The 18,492-nt window shown below is 33.4% G+C and overlaps 1 protein-coding gene across 4 annotated transcripts; it reads left to right on the top strand.

Annotated features, from left to right (window-relative positions):
- Positions 1 to 1,809: 1,809 nt before the first annotated feature.
- On the top strand, positions 1,810 to 17,629 carry LOC150106570 (uncharacterized). Of its 4 annotated transcripts, none has more exons than XM_090392542.1 (3): positions 1,810 to 2,057; positions 15,593 to 16,012; positions 16,891 to 17,629. In XM_090392542.1, the coding sequence occupies exons 2-3, from the start codon at positions 15,596 to 15,598 to the stop codon at positions 17,383 to 17,385; spliced, it is 912 nt and encodes a 303-aa protein (XP_090248668.1). In that variant the 5' UTR covers positions 1,810 to 2,057; positions 15,593 to 15,595; the 3' UTR covers positions 17,386 to 17,629. The 4 variants fall into 4 exon arrangements, with proteins under 4 accessions (XP_090248668.1, XP_090248669.1, XP_090248671.1 ...); XM_090392543.1 differs by lacking the exon at positions 1,810 to 2,057 and adding an exon at positions 5,031 to 5,326; XM_090392545.1 differs by lacking the exon at positions 1,810 to 2,057 and adding an exon at positions 8,635 to 8,700.
- Positions 17,630 to 18,492: the final 863 nt, after the last annotated feature.

The raw sequence follows: 18,492 nt of genomic DNA, 5'->3' as shown, positions 1-18,492 counted from the left end.
TTTAATTTTATTTTTTAAGTCCCCCCCCCCCAAACCTAGTTGAGGGAAACCACCACGCATTTATACCAACATGCATCGATTGCAACTAAGTAAACAGAAAATGCATTAAATTCTATAATTGTTTTCATGTTCTAATCGTTGTTAATTCATAATAATTCTCTGCATCAGGCTTCCTTAAAATATATATTTGATATAATTTCACTTTTCTTCGTTTATGAATCATATAGTAAAGAAACTAATTCCAATTTTGGTTTCAGTTTCCGATATTGAAATTAAAGCTGAGGCATTGGCTATAAAAACAGCACATGGTTCCTCCTTCGACATCAAACGAGAGTGGCCACAGAGAGCTGCTAGATACTGATGTTACGTACTTGAAACAATTTCATTTTCTAGATTTCTTTATTAAGCTGAATACAACGTGAGTAGCTAAGTATATGTCTATTTCCTAAATATTATAACTGGAAATCATACTTTTGTATTAAAAAATTAATTACATTGTGTAAATTTTAGGAAGTTATCTCACTTGCTCTTAATATAAAGAACGTGGAATGCAGCAAAAGCAAATGCTGTATCAATGTCAATGGATGCGTATATCCAGAATAACATTATTATTTAGTTTTTCCATTTATGATATTAGGACTACTGAGCTGTTCAAGCCTCAAACCACCTCTTTAAGAGTCTTCCCCTATTTCTATTTGGTTTATAGTTTATATTAGTATTCGTTTGTAGTCTATTTCTTGATATACTATTATCGCTTTGAACCTTTTGTTTGTGTAATTAATTAATTAACTTTTTATATGATTATTTATAAAGTTCATTCTTGCTGAACTTGTAAATATTCCATTCTTTTTGCACGTAGTTTAGTTTATTCTTTTGTTTTTCTTTAATAATTTCATTTCTGCTGATGTTATTTTTTGTTTCTCTATTTTTTATTTCATATCACCTCCATGGTCGCATTTTTATAATTATTATTTAGATATGGCATCCGGTTTTTCTTTTTAATCTTGGGTGTGTTTTCTAATTTGTCTGTTAGGTTTCTACTTATGTGAGCCTTGCGATTAATAGCCCAGTCATCAAGTTTAGTTACCAGATATAAAAGATCGAGTCTGATGACAAAAGTGCTGTTAGTTGATCAGGTGAGTTCCCAGGAATCATCGCAGAAGGCAGTGTACACTACAGTATCCGTACCCTATCCGATTCCTTACCTAAAATGTTTACTATATAATCCCCTATTTTCCGTTAATACTTCATAATTCATCAGTCTATCTGCTGTTTACGAAAAATATTTATTATTAATTTAGTTAATTAAAAATGGAATAAAATATGTATACAAATATTTTTATATTAATATAATGGGGTTGGTGAATACTAAATTATGATGTCCGCAGAATGCAACTGCAGTACTTGTATTAATGGAGGACGAACGGTTAGGCCACCAAGACACTGTTAAAGTCACCGATGGAAACAGTTTTCCGTTTAGCAATAAGTATAAGAAGAAGATTCGCCAAGATATACATACCTTGCTACTTAGTTGGAATTAAAATAGCTATGCACGTTTTGGTACCGAATATATGAGAAAGATATTAAGTGAAAAAGAACTTCATTCCACCGCTAATAAACGTATCCTTTCCGTTATCGCCACTCAGGTGCTCTTTGCTGTTTGTGATGTCTTTTGTCGGCCTTGGATGCTCTGACGTCATTCACGCAGTCGCAAGTGATAGAGAATACAGACTGCGGTATACCGTTAAGAGAGAGAGAGAGAGAGAGAGAGACGTTGTAAAGAAGGTACGGATATAGAAGAAGGAAAGGAAGTGTCGCATATGACTCACATTAAGAAATAATTATAAGGAATAACTGTGTCATCATTGTAAATTTTTGAGTGAAGATTGCAAAGAAAGACATTCTCTGTGGTGATGGAATTGATAACTGTCAAGTAAATACACGAGGATTCCAGAATAGTAAATCGAAAATGATAATTTAGTTTCGACGTGTATAGTAGAATGCCCTCATATTGAAAAGCTGGGACAGACTAAAGAATCGCAACACGCGTTTGTCAGGTGAGCTGTATATACTTGATGGTGCTAGCTATGAAATGTTTTTTTTTTTTTTCTCCTCTCTCTCTCTCTCTTTGAGTGTTCATGTTGTTAGAGGCGCTGGTGTTTTAATATTTTAAAAATGATTTTTTTTGCTGGTTCGGATTGAAAAAAAAAATATATATATATATCTTATTTATTCCTCATGCATGTCTCTTATTGTCTTAACGTATAGCTTAACGCATCTCTTTCGTTTCTTTCAGTATATCATATATAACTTACGCTTTTACCTTTCTTTTTTATCTATTTTTGTCTCAATCAATTATTTTAATCCCTCTCTAATTTAGCTTTGTTCTAACTTCCTCTATCCTTTTTCTTTCTTCTATCTGAATTTTTCTCTTATTCTGTATTTTATGTTTTACTCTACCTTTATACTTTACTTTTTCATTATTACTCCATACTCTATTCTTTCTTTACGTTCTCTACACTTATACCTATTTCTTACGCATTGCACTTAAGCTAGTACAGGTTATCTAATATCTAATACTTCGGGAACCTTGGAAAATTTATTTAATGTTTCGACTGCGCCACCAGGATCCCCCTTTTTGGCATTAAATAGAATTAAGAACACCTGCAGTATCTCTCTATTTCTCTCTCAGCTTTACTATCAGTCGTGGCTATTCTTATTTAACTTTGCACACAGGTTCGCATTCATTTTTTTTTTGTTTGAGAATTGAATAAGTGCGTTTGAATAAGGATCAGTTCACATTCTACACATTCTTTAGCATATTAAACACATTTTATATAAACTAGGATACATTAATACAGTTTCTTAATTGAATTGGTACTACATAAAATTAAAGGCTAAGAATATTAATCTCATGCAGATATATTTACACATTAAAATACACAGCAATACTATCATTTACCAATCTATAATCTTATTCATTCTGCTGTTAAGAATTGTAATCTCATACATATCACATACATAATGAACAAGAAGCAATACTATCTAGAATTCTATGATTTCATTCATTCTGCTGCAAGGAATTATAATCTCATACATTGTATACACATCATGAACATACATCAAAACTATTAACAAGAATTTACGTTCTTATCCAAAACTAACTAGTTCAAGCAATATATATTTATCTCAAACATCAATTTTTCTTATCTAAATTATCTCAACTATTCTTTAGCTTCTTAGTCAGGGACAATTTATCATAATTCAACATTATATAATTATATAAGTATTCCGCCGAATATACATACTTAAACAACAATTTTACCATTCCTAAATCAATTCCAATATTTCTTTAACCTCATAGTCCGCGACAAATTATCACAGTTTAACCTTACATATATATGTCCTGCGAATATATATATATATATATATATATATATACATAACCTTATATGCGTCTCGCCGAATATATAAATACTTCAAGGTTGAACTCACAGTTCTTCTCTTGATACATATATCTTCTGAATTGGCTCCTTTTATTTGGTTCCTTCTATCTGGATCTACAGACTTCCTTTCCGTTCTGGGCTTTATCAAGTGTGCGGGCTTATTTTCACTGGCTCTGTCTTGTCGTAGAAGATTTTCGGGGATTGGATCATGTCTTACCGATACTACTTTTCCATCCTGGAGTTTTTGTATACGTGCGTGCTTCTTTCCTTTAGCGCCGTAGCAGCGTGAAGAATTCCCAGGACTTGATGCATATTACGGTTCGACTTCTCATTGGCCCTTTTCCTCTTTCTCTTCGGACGTTCAACGGATCCACGATGCTGGATTCCGAGACACCACGAGAGGAGATTGCTATTCCCTCTGCGTTCTGCATACTTGCTTCCTTCCCCGTATTTACCTATGCGTACTGGCATACAGCCGGCCGCAGCACTGCTGCATACTCCATTCGCCTGCTACATCGTGATCTCTTGCATCTGGATACCTGGATAAAGAGTCTCTTTGGATACTTCAGGGTCCTATCTTATACTCCCTCTTGCGGTCCCTGGAATAAGGGTTGAGAACCCCGCGCATTCTCGCGCAAAAAGGGGGATGTGACGTTTGAGTTATTGTTTATTTTTGTGGTTCGCCGCATGTTGTTGCACTGATCTTGGGACATGCCGAAGGCTAAGCTTTGAACAATTGAAGGCACTTTTACAATTTCCAAATAAGGCTTCTAAACTTTCTTTCAACTCGGAACCACTAAAATTACAGGCGCTTTCAAAGGTATTGGCATTGAAATACACCGCTTAACATTCCGTTTCAATACAGATTCACACACACACACACACACACACACACACACACACACACACACACACACACACACACACACACACACACACACACACACACACACACACACACACACACACACACACACACACACACACACACACACACACACACACACACACACACACACACAAATTATAATTACTGTTGATATAAATCTTATATACAAAACAAAAATTCCACAATCAGCGTTAAAATCACAATTTCTTCCTATATACAATGTTCGTGACCTCTGTAAAAGTCGATGCAAAGTTAAGAAAAAAATTCTTACTGCATCGAATTTTACAGTGGTGTTTCTGTAACGATCTTTAAAATGTTAATGTATCTGACCACGTAGTTCGAGGAAAAATTATTAAAATAGCCTGCCAACATATCAAAGGGAATTCTTGGTATGTCTAAGATAAGGGCGGGTCCGTACAGGAAATTGTCCACATCCAGCTATTTGTGGCAACCTAACGAAATATATGTGCAGTTAGCAGTGTCGGACTTAGCGTTACAATAGATCAAATTCAAATATGTCGTCATAATTTAATATTTCCTTACACCTCTTCCAACTAGTAATGAAATACCATCAGGGAAGTACCTTTAATATGCAGAGAACCCATCGCCTGTACTTATGACCATGTTTTCATTTTAACCATAATCGTGGAACTGATAATGTGACGAGGTTTATGTTTGCATGGGGAACTCAGAATGCGAACGACTGTCGATAGGCAGCGATTGAAAACTCGCTGCCTGTAGACATTCCATAGACATTCATCAGTAGTTAGTTTAGTTCATGACTACTGATGATTTGAGGAGTTCGGGAGAGATAGTATGGTCGTCTCTTTCTAAACCCATGCTGGGAGTGGGAGCATGACTTTCAGATAATTCACGCTCAGTTGAAAAGGTTGTATTAATGTGCCTCACCTGATGAACTGAATTCGACCCAAATTATTCACAAACACAGGGTATCTTTTGTGCCGAGTGCAGTACGAAAATAGTGCGGCAGGTAAGAGATAAATGCTTGAATTTACTACACCCATCTCACTCTCTCTCTCAAAAAAAAAAAAAAAAAATATATATATATAATAATAATAATAATAATAATAATAATAATAATAATAATAATAATAATAATAAATATACGAATAAAAAGTCTCTTTCTTCTTTAGTTACGTACATGTTTATTTCGGAGGACAGATAATTATTCTACATCAAAATACCTCACTTAAATAATGATGAGGTTCATGTTTCCGAATTCCCCCTCTTGCACTCAGTCTTGGTTGATGATCGAAGCAACTAAAACTCAGGCCAGTTTTCCATTTATCTTAATTAATTTTCATGGGATCTGGCCGATTTCGCAGAATGAAATTGCTAACTTTTAAACAGAGAAAGTTTTTCTCGCCTTCTTATGAAACCATCTAAATTTAGTTTAAAAACGCTTTCATAAACATTCCTTGGGACCTTCATGGATTCGAACTCAGGCAAGCAGTCAGCATTAGGTTCAATTCAAATAATAATCGTAGTAAAAATAACTATTGTTCTTACTATTAAGGAAATAAATGAAAAATAGCGACACTTTCATTATAATATATTAAACTGAGCATCGATGTAACGTAATTTCGTTCACAAACATAAAAATAAAGCCAATTTAAAAAAATCAAAATTAATATAAAATAACTTTTGTGGTATGGTTGCAAGAAAGACGACACTTGTACTGCGAAGAGTTGGGTTCAATTCTCGTTGTAACGAGAAGTATATACAGTCATCCCTCGACTTACGTCCTTTCAAAGATATGCCCGTGATTCCATAAGGGAATAAATAACATTTTCGGTTACACTTTCGAAGAAGACGCAAACGAGCGTAAAGTAACAAGGTTTTTATTTAGCAACAGTGCATCATGCAATAGTGCATTCAGCGGTAACCTCTCTCGGCAGTCGGCACTTGGCTTCAACAGTTCTTCTGTTGATTTTGTGTTTGAAAAATGTTATTTGTGTATTTATTGTTAAGTATTTCGCGATATTTTGTGCAACAAGGCCCCTACATGCCCAATCAAAAAAAAAAAAAAAAAAAAAAAAAAAAACCTGAATAATCACAGAAAAAGAGGCGAGCTTGAAATGAAGTTGCAAGTTATAAAGCGACATGAAGCTGGTAAGGCAGTCAGTGTGATCGCACATGACTTCGGATGGTCTCATTCTACAGTGACGACCATTTTGCAAAATAAGGATAAAATCGTAGAGGCTGTGAAAGGATCTGCTTCCATTAAATCGACGATGGTGACGAAGCAACGACAAGGTCCTATCAATGATTGGAAAAGCTACTTCCATCGTGCATAGAGGACCTGAACCAAAAGCGCATACCCCCCCTTAGCACTATGGCCATAATCTCTAAAGCAATAAGTCTCTTCAATATGTTGAAGGACAAAGCAGAGCTCTATTACGACTACGAATTCAACGCTTCCTCCGGTCGGTTCATGATATTAAAGCAGTGTTTTTCACTGCGTCATGTGAAAATATATGTTGAATCCGCAAGTTCCGATGAGAAGGCTGCCAAGGAATTAGTGGAGAAATTGAATAAAATTATTACAGAGAACAATATTTCATATGGATGAGACCTTGTTTCAGAAAAAAATGCCAACAATTCATCCCCAAAAAGCTGAAATCTATGCCTGGTTTCAAATCTCTTAAAGACCGTGTTGCGATTCTGTTAAGGGGGGGGGGGGTAATGCGGCTGGATATAAACTAAACCCCTTAGTGATATGTCACAGTGAGAATCCACATGCCTTCAAAAGCATACTCTTCCTGTTCATTAGCGGAGATATAAGAAGTCGTGGATGGCTCAAAAATTATGACGCCTTAATCAACTGTTATGCGAGTGAAATGAAAAGCCATTGTATGAAAGAAAATGTAGAATTTAAAATTTCATTAATTTTAGATAATGCTCTAGGTCATCCGTCTTAGATCGGTGATCTTCACGAAGTTCAAGGTCATGTTTCTCTCTCCAAACACCACTTCATTGATCCAACCGATGAATCAGAGTGTTCTAGTAGTGTTTAAGGTTTATTATCTACGGAGAACTTTTTCACAAGCCATTTCTGCTAATGAATGAAACGACCAGACTCTCAGGCGATTCTGGAAAGCATTCAATATTATCATGCTATTAAAAGCATTGCATTCGTTTGGGACGACGTGATCTCTCAGTGTATGAGTAGCATATGGAAAAAGACATTAAAATGGTTTATGCACTATTTTGGAAGTTTTGAAAAAAAAAAAAAGATCTTTGTAAATTGAGTGAAGAAATAGTGGTCCTAACAAACAACCTAAATCTCCAAGTGAATGAGGACGACATAGTTCAACTCATAAAAATGTCCCTGAAGAATTGATCGAACTGCAGGAAGAACGAGAAAAGGAAGAGGAAAAAGAGAAACAAGAAATAATAGTTAAACAATTCACAGTGAAGGGTTCTTGCAGAAATGTTCTCTGCGGTTAGCGATATTCTCAAAATGGTTGAAGACATGAACCGCAATGTTGAACGCTACTTAATAATAGAAACGAAAGTACATGATAAGTTTGCTTGTTATGAACAAATTTATGATGAAAAGAAGAAGAGGAATAAGCAAAGCACATTGGACATTTTCGTCAAAAATAACAAAGGAGGTTACAGAAGAGCCACAGCCTGATCAGGGAAGGTAATGAAGATGAGATTGTGGAGGAAGATTTGGGTGATTATTCTCCTGTTTTAATATTTTAATATTTTATAATATAAGGTTTAAAAATTAAAATGACAGTATACTTATTAAGTTAAGTCTCTGACCCCTATAACTCTGTTGATTTAATGTATCGACTTACGTCCTTCCTGATGGAACGGAATCCTGACGAAAGTCGAGCGATAACTGTATATCGTTGACACTTATGATGTGTTTGGCACAACCTTAAACTTTCATGTCTATTTACACAGGCGTTGCCTTTGCAGCTTGCCAGAAGGGAAACCACCGCGCATTTATACCAACGTGCATCGATCACTTCTGAGAAAACAGAAAATGCACTCTGTACATAGGATATAATAAATTCTATAATTGTTTATACGTGGTAATGGTTATTTAAATCGTAATTATTCTGTATAACACGTTTCTTTAAAACGTATATTGGATAAAATGTCGCTTTTCTTCGCTTTGAATCATACAGTAAAGAAAACGATTCCAGTTTTAGTTTCGGTTTCTGATATTGGAAGTAAAACTGAGATGCTGGCTATAAAAGCAGCAGTTGGTTCCTCTTTTCATCTAAGAAGAGTGTCCAGAGCCACTAGATACTGTTGTTACGTACTTGAAGAAAATGTTGTTTTCCAAATTTCTTTATTAAGCTGAATACATTGTAAATAGCTTTAGTATGTTTATTTTCTAAATAATACAGCCTACAATCATACTTTCGTTAGCATAACGAAATTAAGTTCTCTAATTTAGGAAATTAACTTACTTTCTCTTAAGTTAAAGAAGGTATAATGTAGAGAAATCAAATACTATATTAGTGGATAACTATGATCGGTATTATATTATAGTGTTAAGCCTGCTGGCCTGTTCAGGCTTCAGACTATCTCTTTAAAAGTCTTCCTCTATTTCTCTCTTCTATTTGGTTTATAGTTCATATTAGTATCCTTTTGGTAGTCGAATTCTTGATATTTGTTTAATTGTTATTTAATTAAGGGGATATTAGATTCCACATTGTTTTAAAACCGAATAAGAAACTCAAGGATCGGAATCCGAGAGTTTCATGCCGAATATAGTAACTATAAACGTATCGGCGACTACTAGCGTGAGCTGAAGCATGTAGTTCAAGTACGTAGTACAAACTAGGGCAACTCTTTGCAAAGGTGGAGAAAGTTCTGATCGCTATTCTTAGTATTTTCCATAATGTAAAACCATCTCCTAGGAGATGTATGATGTTATACATTATGGTGGGAGATCACTACCCAGACCGGTTTCCTTCTTTATTGAGATCTCATCAGTGAGTAGCCCTAGTTTGTACTACGTACTTGAACTACGTGCTTTAGCTCACGCTAGTAGTCGCTGATACGTTTATAGTTACTATACTATATTCGGCATGAAACTCGCGGATTCCAATCCTTAAGTTTCTTATTCGGTTTTAAAACAATGTGGGATCGAATATCCACTTAATTAAATAATGTTTTACATCGTCGAAATGAAGCCTATTGGCTCTTTATTTTAAATAATTTGTTTAAATAATTAACTTTTTATATGATTGTTTATAAAGTTCATTCTTACTCTAGTTGTAAATTTTCGATTTTTTTGGAAGTAATTTAGTGTTCTACTGTTCTTGGGTATTTGATTCGATTGTAGAAGTGTTGGAAAATATTTGTCTATAGGTGGCAGCACGAATTTTCCAATATAAGTGTGTGGTATTTCGTAACTGTTATTGAATATGGGAATTTTTAGTTTAGAGTCAAGAGGAGCCATTAGACATTTTCTGAATAATTAATTACAGGCTATCATTGGTGTTCACCTCTCAAGCACACACTTTTTTCTCTTTTTGTTCACATTTTCGAAAATAATTAACCGATGGAATCTCAGATTTACTGATTTTTTTTCTTTCACGTTTTTCTTGTCAGTAGGTTGCAGTTAGATATTTTCTAAAATTTTCTAAAATAATTAACTATAGAAATCTAATTTTACTGCTTCTGGGCCATGTATAAGATCTTAAAAACTTCATTACTTTTCTAATTAAATGTTACCTTTATTAGAAATTCTAAGCAGAATAAATATTCTTAAATATGGAGAATGTGCCAACGATACCTAAATTTGTTCATTTAAGTTTACAAATACAGATTTATTTGATTGAAATATTATTTACAAATATATTCACAATGAAAATTAGAACATATAATTATCTAGAAATATTTCACGAGATGTGTCTCTCTTGCTATTTTCCTGAAGAACGAAAAATTCCAAAGGGTTTTGGAACCCAAAACCCTTAAAAAAAATTAATTGTTTTATAAAATTAAAAATAAAATTTTTTTTTTTTACTTTACGGGATGGCCACAAACCATCTCTTTAAGAGTCTTCCCCTTTATTTGGTTTACAGTTATATTAGTATTCTTTTGGTAGTCTATTTCTTGATATACTATTATCGTGTTGAACCTTTTGTTTGTGTAATTAATTAACTTTTTATATGATTATTTATAAAGTTCATTCTTGCTGTAGTTATTGTAAATATTCCATTCTTTTCGTACGTAGTTTAGTTTATTCTTCTTTTTTTCTTTAAAAATTTCATTTCTACTGATGTTATTTATAATTTTTTTTATTTTCTATTTTTTATTCGTCGTCCATATTTCACTTCCATATCATATAACTGGTTCAGCTAACACATTGAATATTCTTAATTTTGTATTTTTCTTCTAGCAGAGTCAAGACAATTAAATATGTTTGCTAGTTTAGTTAGTTTGCAATTCAGAACCACTTGCATCTTATTGATATCTTATTTCTTTAAAAGCCATAAGTTTTGTTTTTTAAGAAGATATTTCTGTTCTATATTTAGTATCAACTTTTCAAGGTTATTTATAATCATCAGTATGGTTATCCTGTTTTGCTTTTTTCAGATTTCGTTACTCCACTGTGTATTTGAATATACTCATTTAGTTCTTCAATTTTTTTTCAGTTACGTCAGCTCTTTTTTTACCATAATGATTTAGTATTTTCTCGAATTGTTATTTTTTTACACTATTGTTCTAACATTCCGTGTTAAAATTTTGATGTTTGGGTCGCATCTTTATTATTATTATTATTATTAATATTATAGCACCTTTCTTTTTGTAATCTTGGGTTCCTTTTCTAATCTGTCTGTTCAGTTTCTACTTATGTAAGCTTTACGTTTAATAGCCGCGTCATCTAGTTTAGTTACCAGTCATAAAAGTTCGAGTCTGATGACAGAAGTGCTGTTAGTTGATCAAGTGAATTCCCTGTAATCATTGCAGAATGACAGTGAACGCTACAGGATTCGTCCCGTACCCGATTCGTTACCTAAATTGTCTAATATACAACCCACCATTTTCGTGTATACTACATAATCCATATATCTGCTGTTTACGAAAAATAGTTATTATTAATTTAGTTCATTAAAACTGGAAGAAAATATGTGTACAAATATTTTTATATTGAAAGAATTGTGGTGGTCAAAACGACATTATGATCTAAGAAGAATGCAGCTACAGTACTTGTGTTTCACTGTTAATAGAGGAGGAGCTGCTAGACCATTAAGCCTAACTGCACTTCACGGATTAAGTCACCGATGGAAACAGTTCTTTGTTCAGCAGTATGAAGAAGAAGAATCACTAAGATATAGAGACCTTGCTACTTAGTTGGAAGTAAAATATCTGTGCACGTTTCAGTGCCTAATATATGAAAAAGCTATTAAGTAAAATAACAACTTCATTGCACCAAGAGGGAGGAGCAGGGCCCTGGCCCACCAAAGAAAAAAGGAAAAAAAAAACAGTAGAAAATTTTTCAAAAATCTTTTTCTAATTAAAATTCATTTTTTTAGTTATGTTGTGTCGTGTCTTCTATTTCTCTACTACTTATGAATTAGCGATCATTGCAGATGCTCAGGCATAGGGCATATGGGATGCGTAGTTAGTATTCTCAAATAGTCTAATAGTCTAATCAACCCCCCCCCCCCCTATCCCAGATTAAATCCTGAGTGCGCTATTGATTGCACCATTAATAAACGTATCCTTTCCGCTATCATCACTCAGCTGTTCTTTGCTGTTTATTCTATATTTTTTCGTCCTTGGCTGCTTTGACGTCATTGACGCAGTCGCAAGTGTAGAGAATACAGAGTACAGGTATCCCTGTGTTAACGTGGTTAATTAATCCCTCGATGTTACCGCATATATCAAAATAGCGTTAATCAAATATAATAATCAATGGTAAAAAGTACAATTCGTCCATGATCGATTACTGTATTAATAGTTTCTTTTATATGGTACTCTTCTATTTCTATACTATTATGAATTAGCGATCATTGCAGATGCTTAAGCATAGGGCATATGCTCTTTTAGGAAAGATAAAAAAATAATGCAAAGTAAATGTTTAATAAATTCTTGAGCCTACGTTAGTTACTGCACTTTTTTTTTATCAAAAGAAGTTATCAAGTTAGTTGCATACATGTTTATTTCAGAGGACAGATAATTATTCTACATCAAATACCTCACTGAAATAACGATGAGGTTCATGTTTCCGAATTCCCCCTCTTGCACTCAGTCTTGGTTAATGATCGAAGGTGAAACTCAAGCCAGTTTAATATTTATCTTAATTAATTTTCATGGGTTCTGGCCGATTTCGCAGAATGAAAATGCGAAGTTTTAAACGGGGAAAATTTCTCTCGCCTTTTTATGAAACCATCTAAATTATCTTCAGTTTAAAAACCCTCTAAAGAATCAGAGTAATTATTATTCTTATTATTAAGGAAATAAATGAAAAATGGCGACAATTTCATTATAATATATTAAACCGGGGATTCCCGACCTTTTTGTTTCCTAGAGCACATTCTAAAATACCGATAGGGCGACGGGCACCATCTATTTTTTCAAGCAATTTTTTTGAATTCGTTTGTTAAATGAATACATACAAAGTTTACATTATAATCAAATGTTTTAATTCTTAAAAGTTTACATTATACATTATATAAAAATTTAAATATATATATATGTAAGTTAGTGTGATATCTTTGGCATTGCATTTCATTGGCCAGTGCTTCATAATTAGGAGAATATGATGATATTCCAGTTCATAAACTGGAATGAACAACTTCGAATATGCGTCTACTTTACATTGTGTGCGTTTAATACTCGCATGCGTTAATGACACATGACGTCATGTAGCATGCCATTAATTGTTGCGTGATTATTTCAAACTATAGGGCACACGGTTGAACAGCGGCAGACACATGCAAATTGGTCGACGGGCGCCATGGTGCCCGCGGGCATAGGGTTGGGAACCCTTGTATTAAACTGAACATCGACGTGACGTAGTGTCGTTAACAAACATAAAAATTAAATCAATTTAAAACTTAAAAATTAATATAAAATAACTATTATGGTGTGGTTGGAAGAAAGACGACATTTATATTCCGAAAGAGTTGGATTCAATTCTCTTTGTAACGAGAAGTACAGGTATATATATATTGTTAGACAATTATAATGTGTTTTGAGCAACCTTGAACTTTCATGTCTGTTTATACAAGCGTTGCCTTAGCAGCTTGCCAGAAGGGAAACCACCGCGCATTTATATCAACGTGCATCGATCGCTTCTGAGAAAAGAGAAAATGCACTACGTACATAGGATATAATAAATTCTATAATTGATTACACGTGGTAATGGTTATTTAAATCGTAATAAGTCTGTATAACACCTTTTCTTAAAAGGTATATTGGATAAAACGTCGCTTTTCTTCGCTTTGAATTGGAATTGGTTTCTTTCATACAGGAAAGAAACCAATTCCAGTTTTGTTTTCGGTTTCTGATATTGGAAGCAAAACTGGGATGCTGACTATTAAAGCAGCAGTTGGTTCTCTGCAGTCATCTAAGATGAATGTCCAGAGAGCACATATATTCTGAGGTTACTTGAAGATAATTTCGCTTCCCAGATTTTTTATTAAGGTGAAGACAACGTAAGTAGCTAAGTATTTGTTTATTTTCTAAATAATACACCTAAAATCACACTTTTCTTTAATCAAATGAATTACGTTGTCTAATTTTTGGAAGTTATCTCCCCTTCTCTTAACATAAAGAACGTAGAATAGAATGAAAGGAAAGCAAATGTTATATCAGTGGATGCGTATAATCCGAATAATAATATTATCTTCTTCCCTTTGTAGTATTAAGCCTGCTGGTCTTTTCAGGTCTCAAACCATCTCCTTAAGAGTCTTCCCCTATACTTGGTTTATAGTTATATTAGTATTCTTTTGGTAGTCTATTTCTTGATATACTATTAACACGTTGAACTTTTTGTTTGTGTAATTAATTAACTTTTTATATCATTATTTATAAAGTTCATTCTTGCTGTAGTTCTTGTAAATATTCCATTCTTTTCGCACGTAGTTTAGTTTATTCTTCTGTCTTTCTTTAAAAATTTCATTTCTACTGATGTTATTTATTATTTTTTTTGTTATTTTCTATTTTTTATTCATCGTCCATATTTCACTTCCATATCATATAAATGGTTGACGGCATTTGAAAATAAAATTGTTAATATGTTAGTACCCATATTATCTTTCAATGCACATTAATATTTCAAATGAGGGTGACTTATTTAGTTTCGTGTGTAGAGGCAAATGTTTTCCTTCCGAAGATTCAAGTTTTCACCACTAGAAGACAGGGAAATCGAAGTTTGAAAAATGAACGTATAACGCTTGCAACTGTGTGGGTGAGTACTTAATTGCACGTAATTTAGTGGATGTTTCACAAGGAATATATGTAAACCGTTCATAATGCAATTCATATACTTTGGTAATTTTTCACTCATCACATTAAATATTTGTTGTGATTAGTACTGTAAGACAAACAAAGATTAATAACAGAAGAAAGGAAGTTTATGAGAAAACCTGCAAAGTATACCCTATTTGATCACAAAAGAAATGAAGAAATTATGAAAGAATTAAACCAAGAACCAGTAATAGCAAAAATTAAAAAATATAAACATAAATGAATGGAACACGTTCAAAGAATGAAAACAGAAAGATTACCAAAACAAGCCTTAAAGAACAAGCCATTAGGAAAAAGAAAACCAGGACATCCTCTTAAACGATTCCACGATGACTTCGAAAGCCGGAACGAGCCATGCTAGGCCTAAATCCTTGATAGGCATGATGATGATGATGATGATTAGTACTCTAAAAATCCGGAAATGACGTAAGTATTAAACGATACATAATTCGTAGTCTTGATAATAAAGCTAGAATCATACAGAGCGTTCAGACGTAATGCTGATGAACTGGTTGATTAACGAATAGCATGTGACGTAGAGTAAGTGAAACGAATTGTTTTCAGTCACTTATGCTACAAAAAACAGAAGCATGAAATATCTGACCTTTCACATTTCTGCTTTTATTTTCTCTCTAAATATTCAGTTATTTTATAAAAGTATTCAGAATGACTTACTCCATCATATCGTATGGATTAGTTGATTGAGAATATTTATTTCAATATTTACCATAAAACATTTCATTTTAACTTAAGATACTTAATTTTCTTGTTCCTTTTTCTGTAGCCGATGGAGTCGTCTACTTATTCTAAACGTAAACTATCAAGTAAATTGGATCCCGATCGTATATGGAATAACAAAGATGGTGTTTTCAAAACGGGCAGCATATACGGAGGAAAATGGTTGATATCACTAAACAGTCAAGAGAAAGACCATGAAGGTCAAACAGAACTTGATAGGGGATGGTCGAAGGCATTAGAACTTGTGGATCTTGCAGTTTTTCAGGAAGCAAAGTGCATTTTGCAAGAAGGTCCACGTGGAGTGATTGCTCTTTACACGAACGACTATAGACGTATCAATGAGATCGAGAAAACAGTGGCAAGCGATATGGAGTTCATTTTCCCCGTAATAGAACATTGCGAATTTAGAGATGACGGAAAGTCTGTCCTGAAGACGACTATTCGCTATCCCATCCTTAAAAGTCAGGTAATTATTATATATATTATTAACAATAAGGAACTGTTTCGAATGTAACACAGACACAATTTAAAATAACCTATAAACTATTTTATTTGAATACCAATGACTGTTATATTGATGTTATATTAGAATAATATTAGAATTCATGTTATATTAGAATTTATATTAGAATAATAATCGGTGATATAGAATTGAAACAGCAAAACACTTATGACATAAGAAACTATACACAATTATTCCTTTGATGCCAACTGCAGGACAGCTAGAAATACATACCGTATTACAAGATAGCGGACAACTAATTATATCTGTAAGGTCACTCATATCTATACATCCCATAAATGCTGAATAAATTCGCTTTTGAATACAGAAACCCCTTACAAATTACAGTGTCATGAAAAGTCAAATGCCCTAAGAGCATAATATGAACGGGAAATACGCACGTTGCACACCATACAGACTTGATAACAAGTAATTTATTGTTCACGCTTTTCAGTTAGTGACGCGTCATAGCATTCTTTCCTAAATATCATGTGTGTGTGTATTTGCCATTCTCAGATAAGCTTAAATGAAAAGCTAAGACTCTTATTTAATTTGGCCATTACTTCGAGTTTTACATGGCTGTTCATTTGAAAATGTAATACTGCTGAGATTAACTAATCATCCCATTACATAAAGAAGTTTTCAAAACACCTGTCAGGAAACTATTCACATTGGATACCTCGCGGTATATGAAGCGTGCCATGCAAGGAGGGAGTAAACAAACAATGAGAGTTTCCATTTATTTTATATTATTATTAATTTTTAAAATAGCGCACATCGAAATGATTAAAGAATTATTTCAACAATGTTCTAATGTTTGCTTTTCTTTTTTTTTGCAACAGATTTATCCTTCACCAAGTAGCGTTGCCTGCTTTTGTCCGAATAAAATGCGTGGATTTAAAATCATTTGGGCCAAAAATGAGAACGACAAATATACCGAAGAAAACAAATATGGTGGGAAATGGCTTCTGCTGAGGGATGCTTACAACAAAGATGCCAACGGACTCACACAGCTTGACCGAAGTTGGCTGAAGGCAGTAGAACTTGTGCACAAGGGAGTGTTCGATGTGGTGAAATGCACGATGGAAATTAAGAATTCCAGTTGGGGAATGCTATTTTTCTTTACCAAAGACTATCGAAATATTGCAGACGTGAAGAAAGCAGCAGACGTCATTCTGTCACATTTTGAATATTTTCCTCGGATTAAATATAAAACCGATGAATCTACTTGTTGTGGAAATAATTATGGAAATGCCTTTTACGAACCAGTTGCTATGTATATGTATACTAATGATGGTGTTCTTCATAAATTTCAAGAAAATTGGATTCCCATTTGAAGTCTCGTTGTAGAATCTGTTTAACTTTGATGAATTCGAATATTGTGAAAAAAATCTTTGTAAATATAAGATTTTATGTCCATATATATTTTGAATTTCATAAAGTGACATCGTGAAATTTAATATGTAATAGTAGTTAGTGGGCGTCTGTAGAATTCAACCACGTGCTTTCGAGCAGTTACCAAAAATTACTGAATTCATCAAGAAAATATACGATAATCTCAATGCAGTCGTATAATAGTTGTAAATTTAATTTATTGTTTTGAAACTTTGTATATATTAATATATTAATGCATATTATTGTAATACTGAGTAATGAATAAAATTATTTTGTATACCAATGCATTATTTCTGAGCATAAAAATCACAATATTTGGTGAGTCGTATGATTAATTGCATATTCAGTTAACACAGTCCACTGTGAAATAATAAAACGAAACATGTAAAGATATAATAAACAAATTTCTGTATGTGAAATGAGTCCAATTCCGATCTTAATTCAATGGTTTACGAATCGACTTGATATCGTCGTAAAATGTGAGGTGTCCTAATAGTGCTGTTCTGTGAAACGTATTTTATCTCGGTGGTTCAACTTTTCTAGTTCTCTCATAAATTGCCTTATATTATTGCTTCTATCGGTCGTATAGCAACTAGAACTGTTGTTGCCTTTTTGATCCAAATTCGTTGAATTTCTATATCCCTATTGGTTAGTTTTTCATAAAACTTTTCCTCTACTCTACTATTCCCTGGTATTCCCACATAAATAAACCGCATATCTTGTTTTTCGAGTATGGTGATGTCTGGCATATTAATTCCCTGATAGTTGGCTTTCTGCCTGAATTTTAAAGTGTAATTATGTACTCATTTTAACAAATTTGGTTCATGAGATATTTTGAAGTTGGGAAATCATATTTCCTAAAGAGGTTCCAGTGTACAGCTTTTACTTTCTTTCTTGGTGGTACCCTGCTGAAGATATCGTCTTGTTAAAAGATTGTCAACTTTTCCTTCAATGTCCTTCAAATATTGACTGTGAAGTACGTGGTTTTTCATAACTTCTGATAGTTTTGTCATTTATTTCTCATTATCATGCTTTTTTTTTTAATCCAC

This window comes from Typopeltis vanoorti, chromosome 5, assembly GCF_054136105.1.
Source record: "Typopeltis vanoorti isolate ZY-2024b chromosome 5, IOZ_Tvanoo_1.0, whole genome shotgun sequence".
NCBI lineage: Eukaryota > Metazoa > Arthropoda > Arachnida > Uropygi > Thelyphonidae > Typopeltis > Typopeltis vanoorti.
The sequence above is the reverse complement of the archived record's forward strand: the minus strand, read 5'-3'. Positions and strand labels throughout refer to the sequence as shown.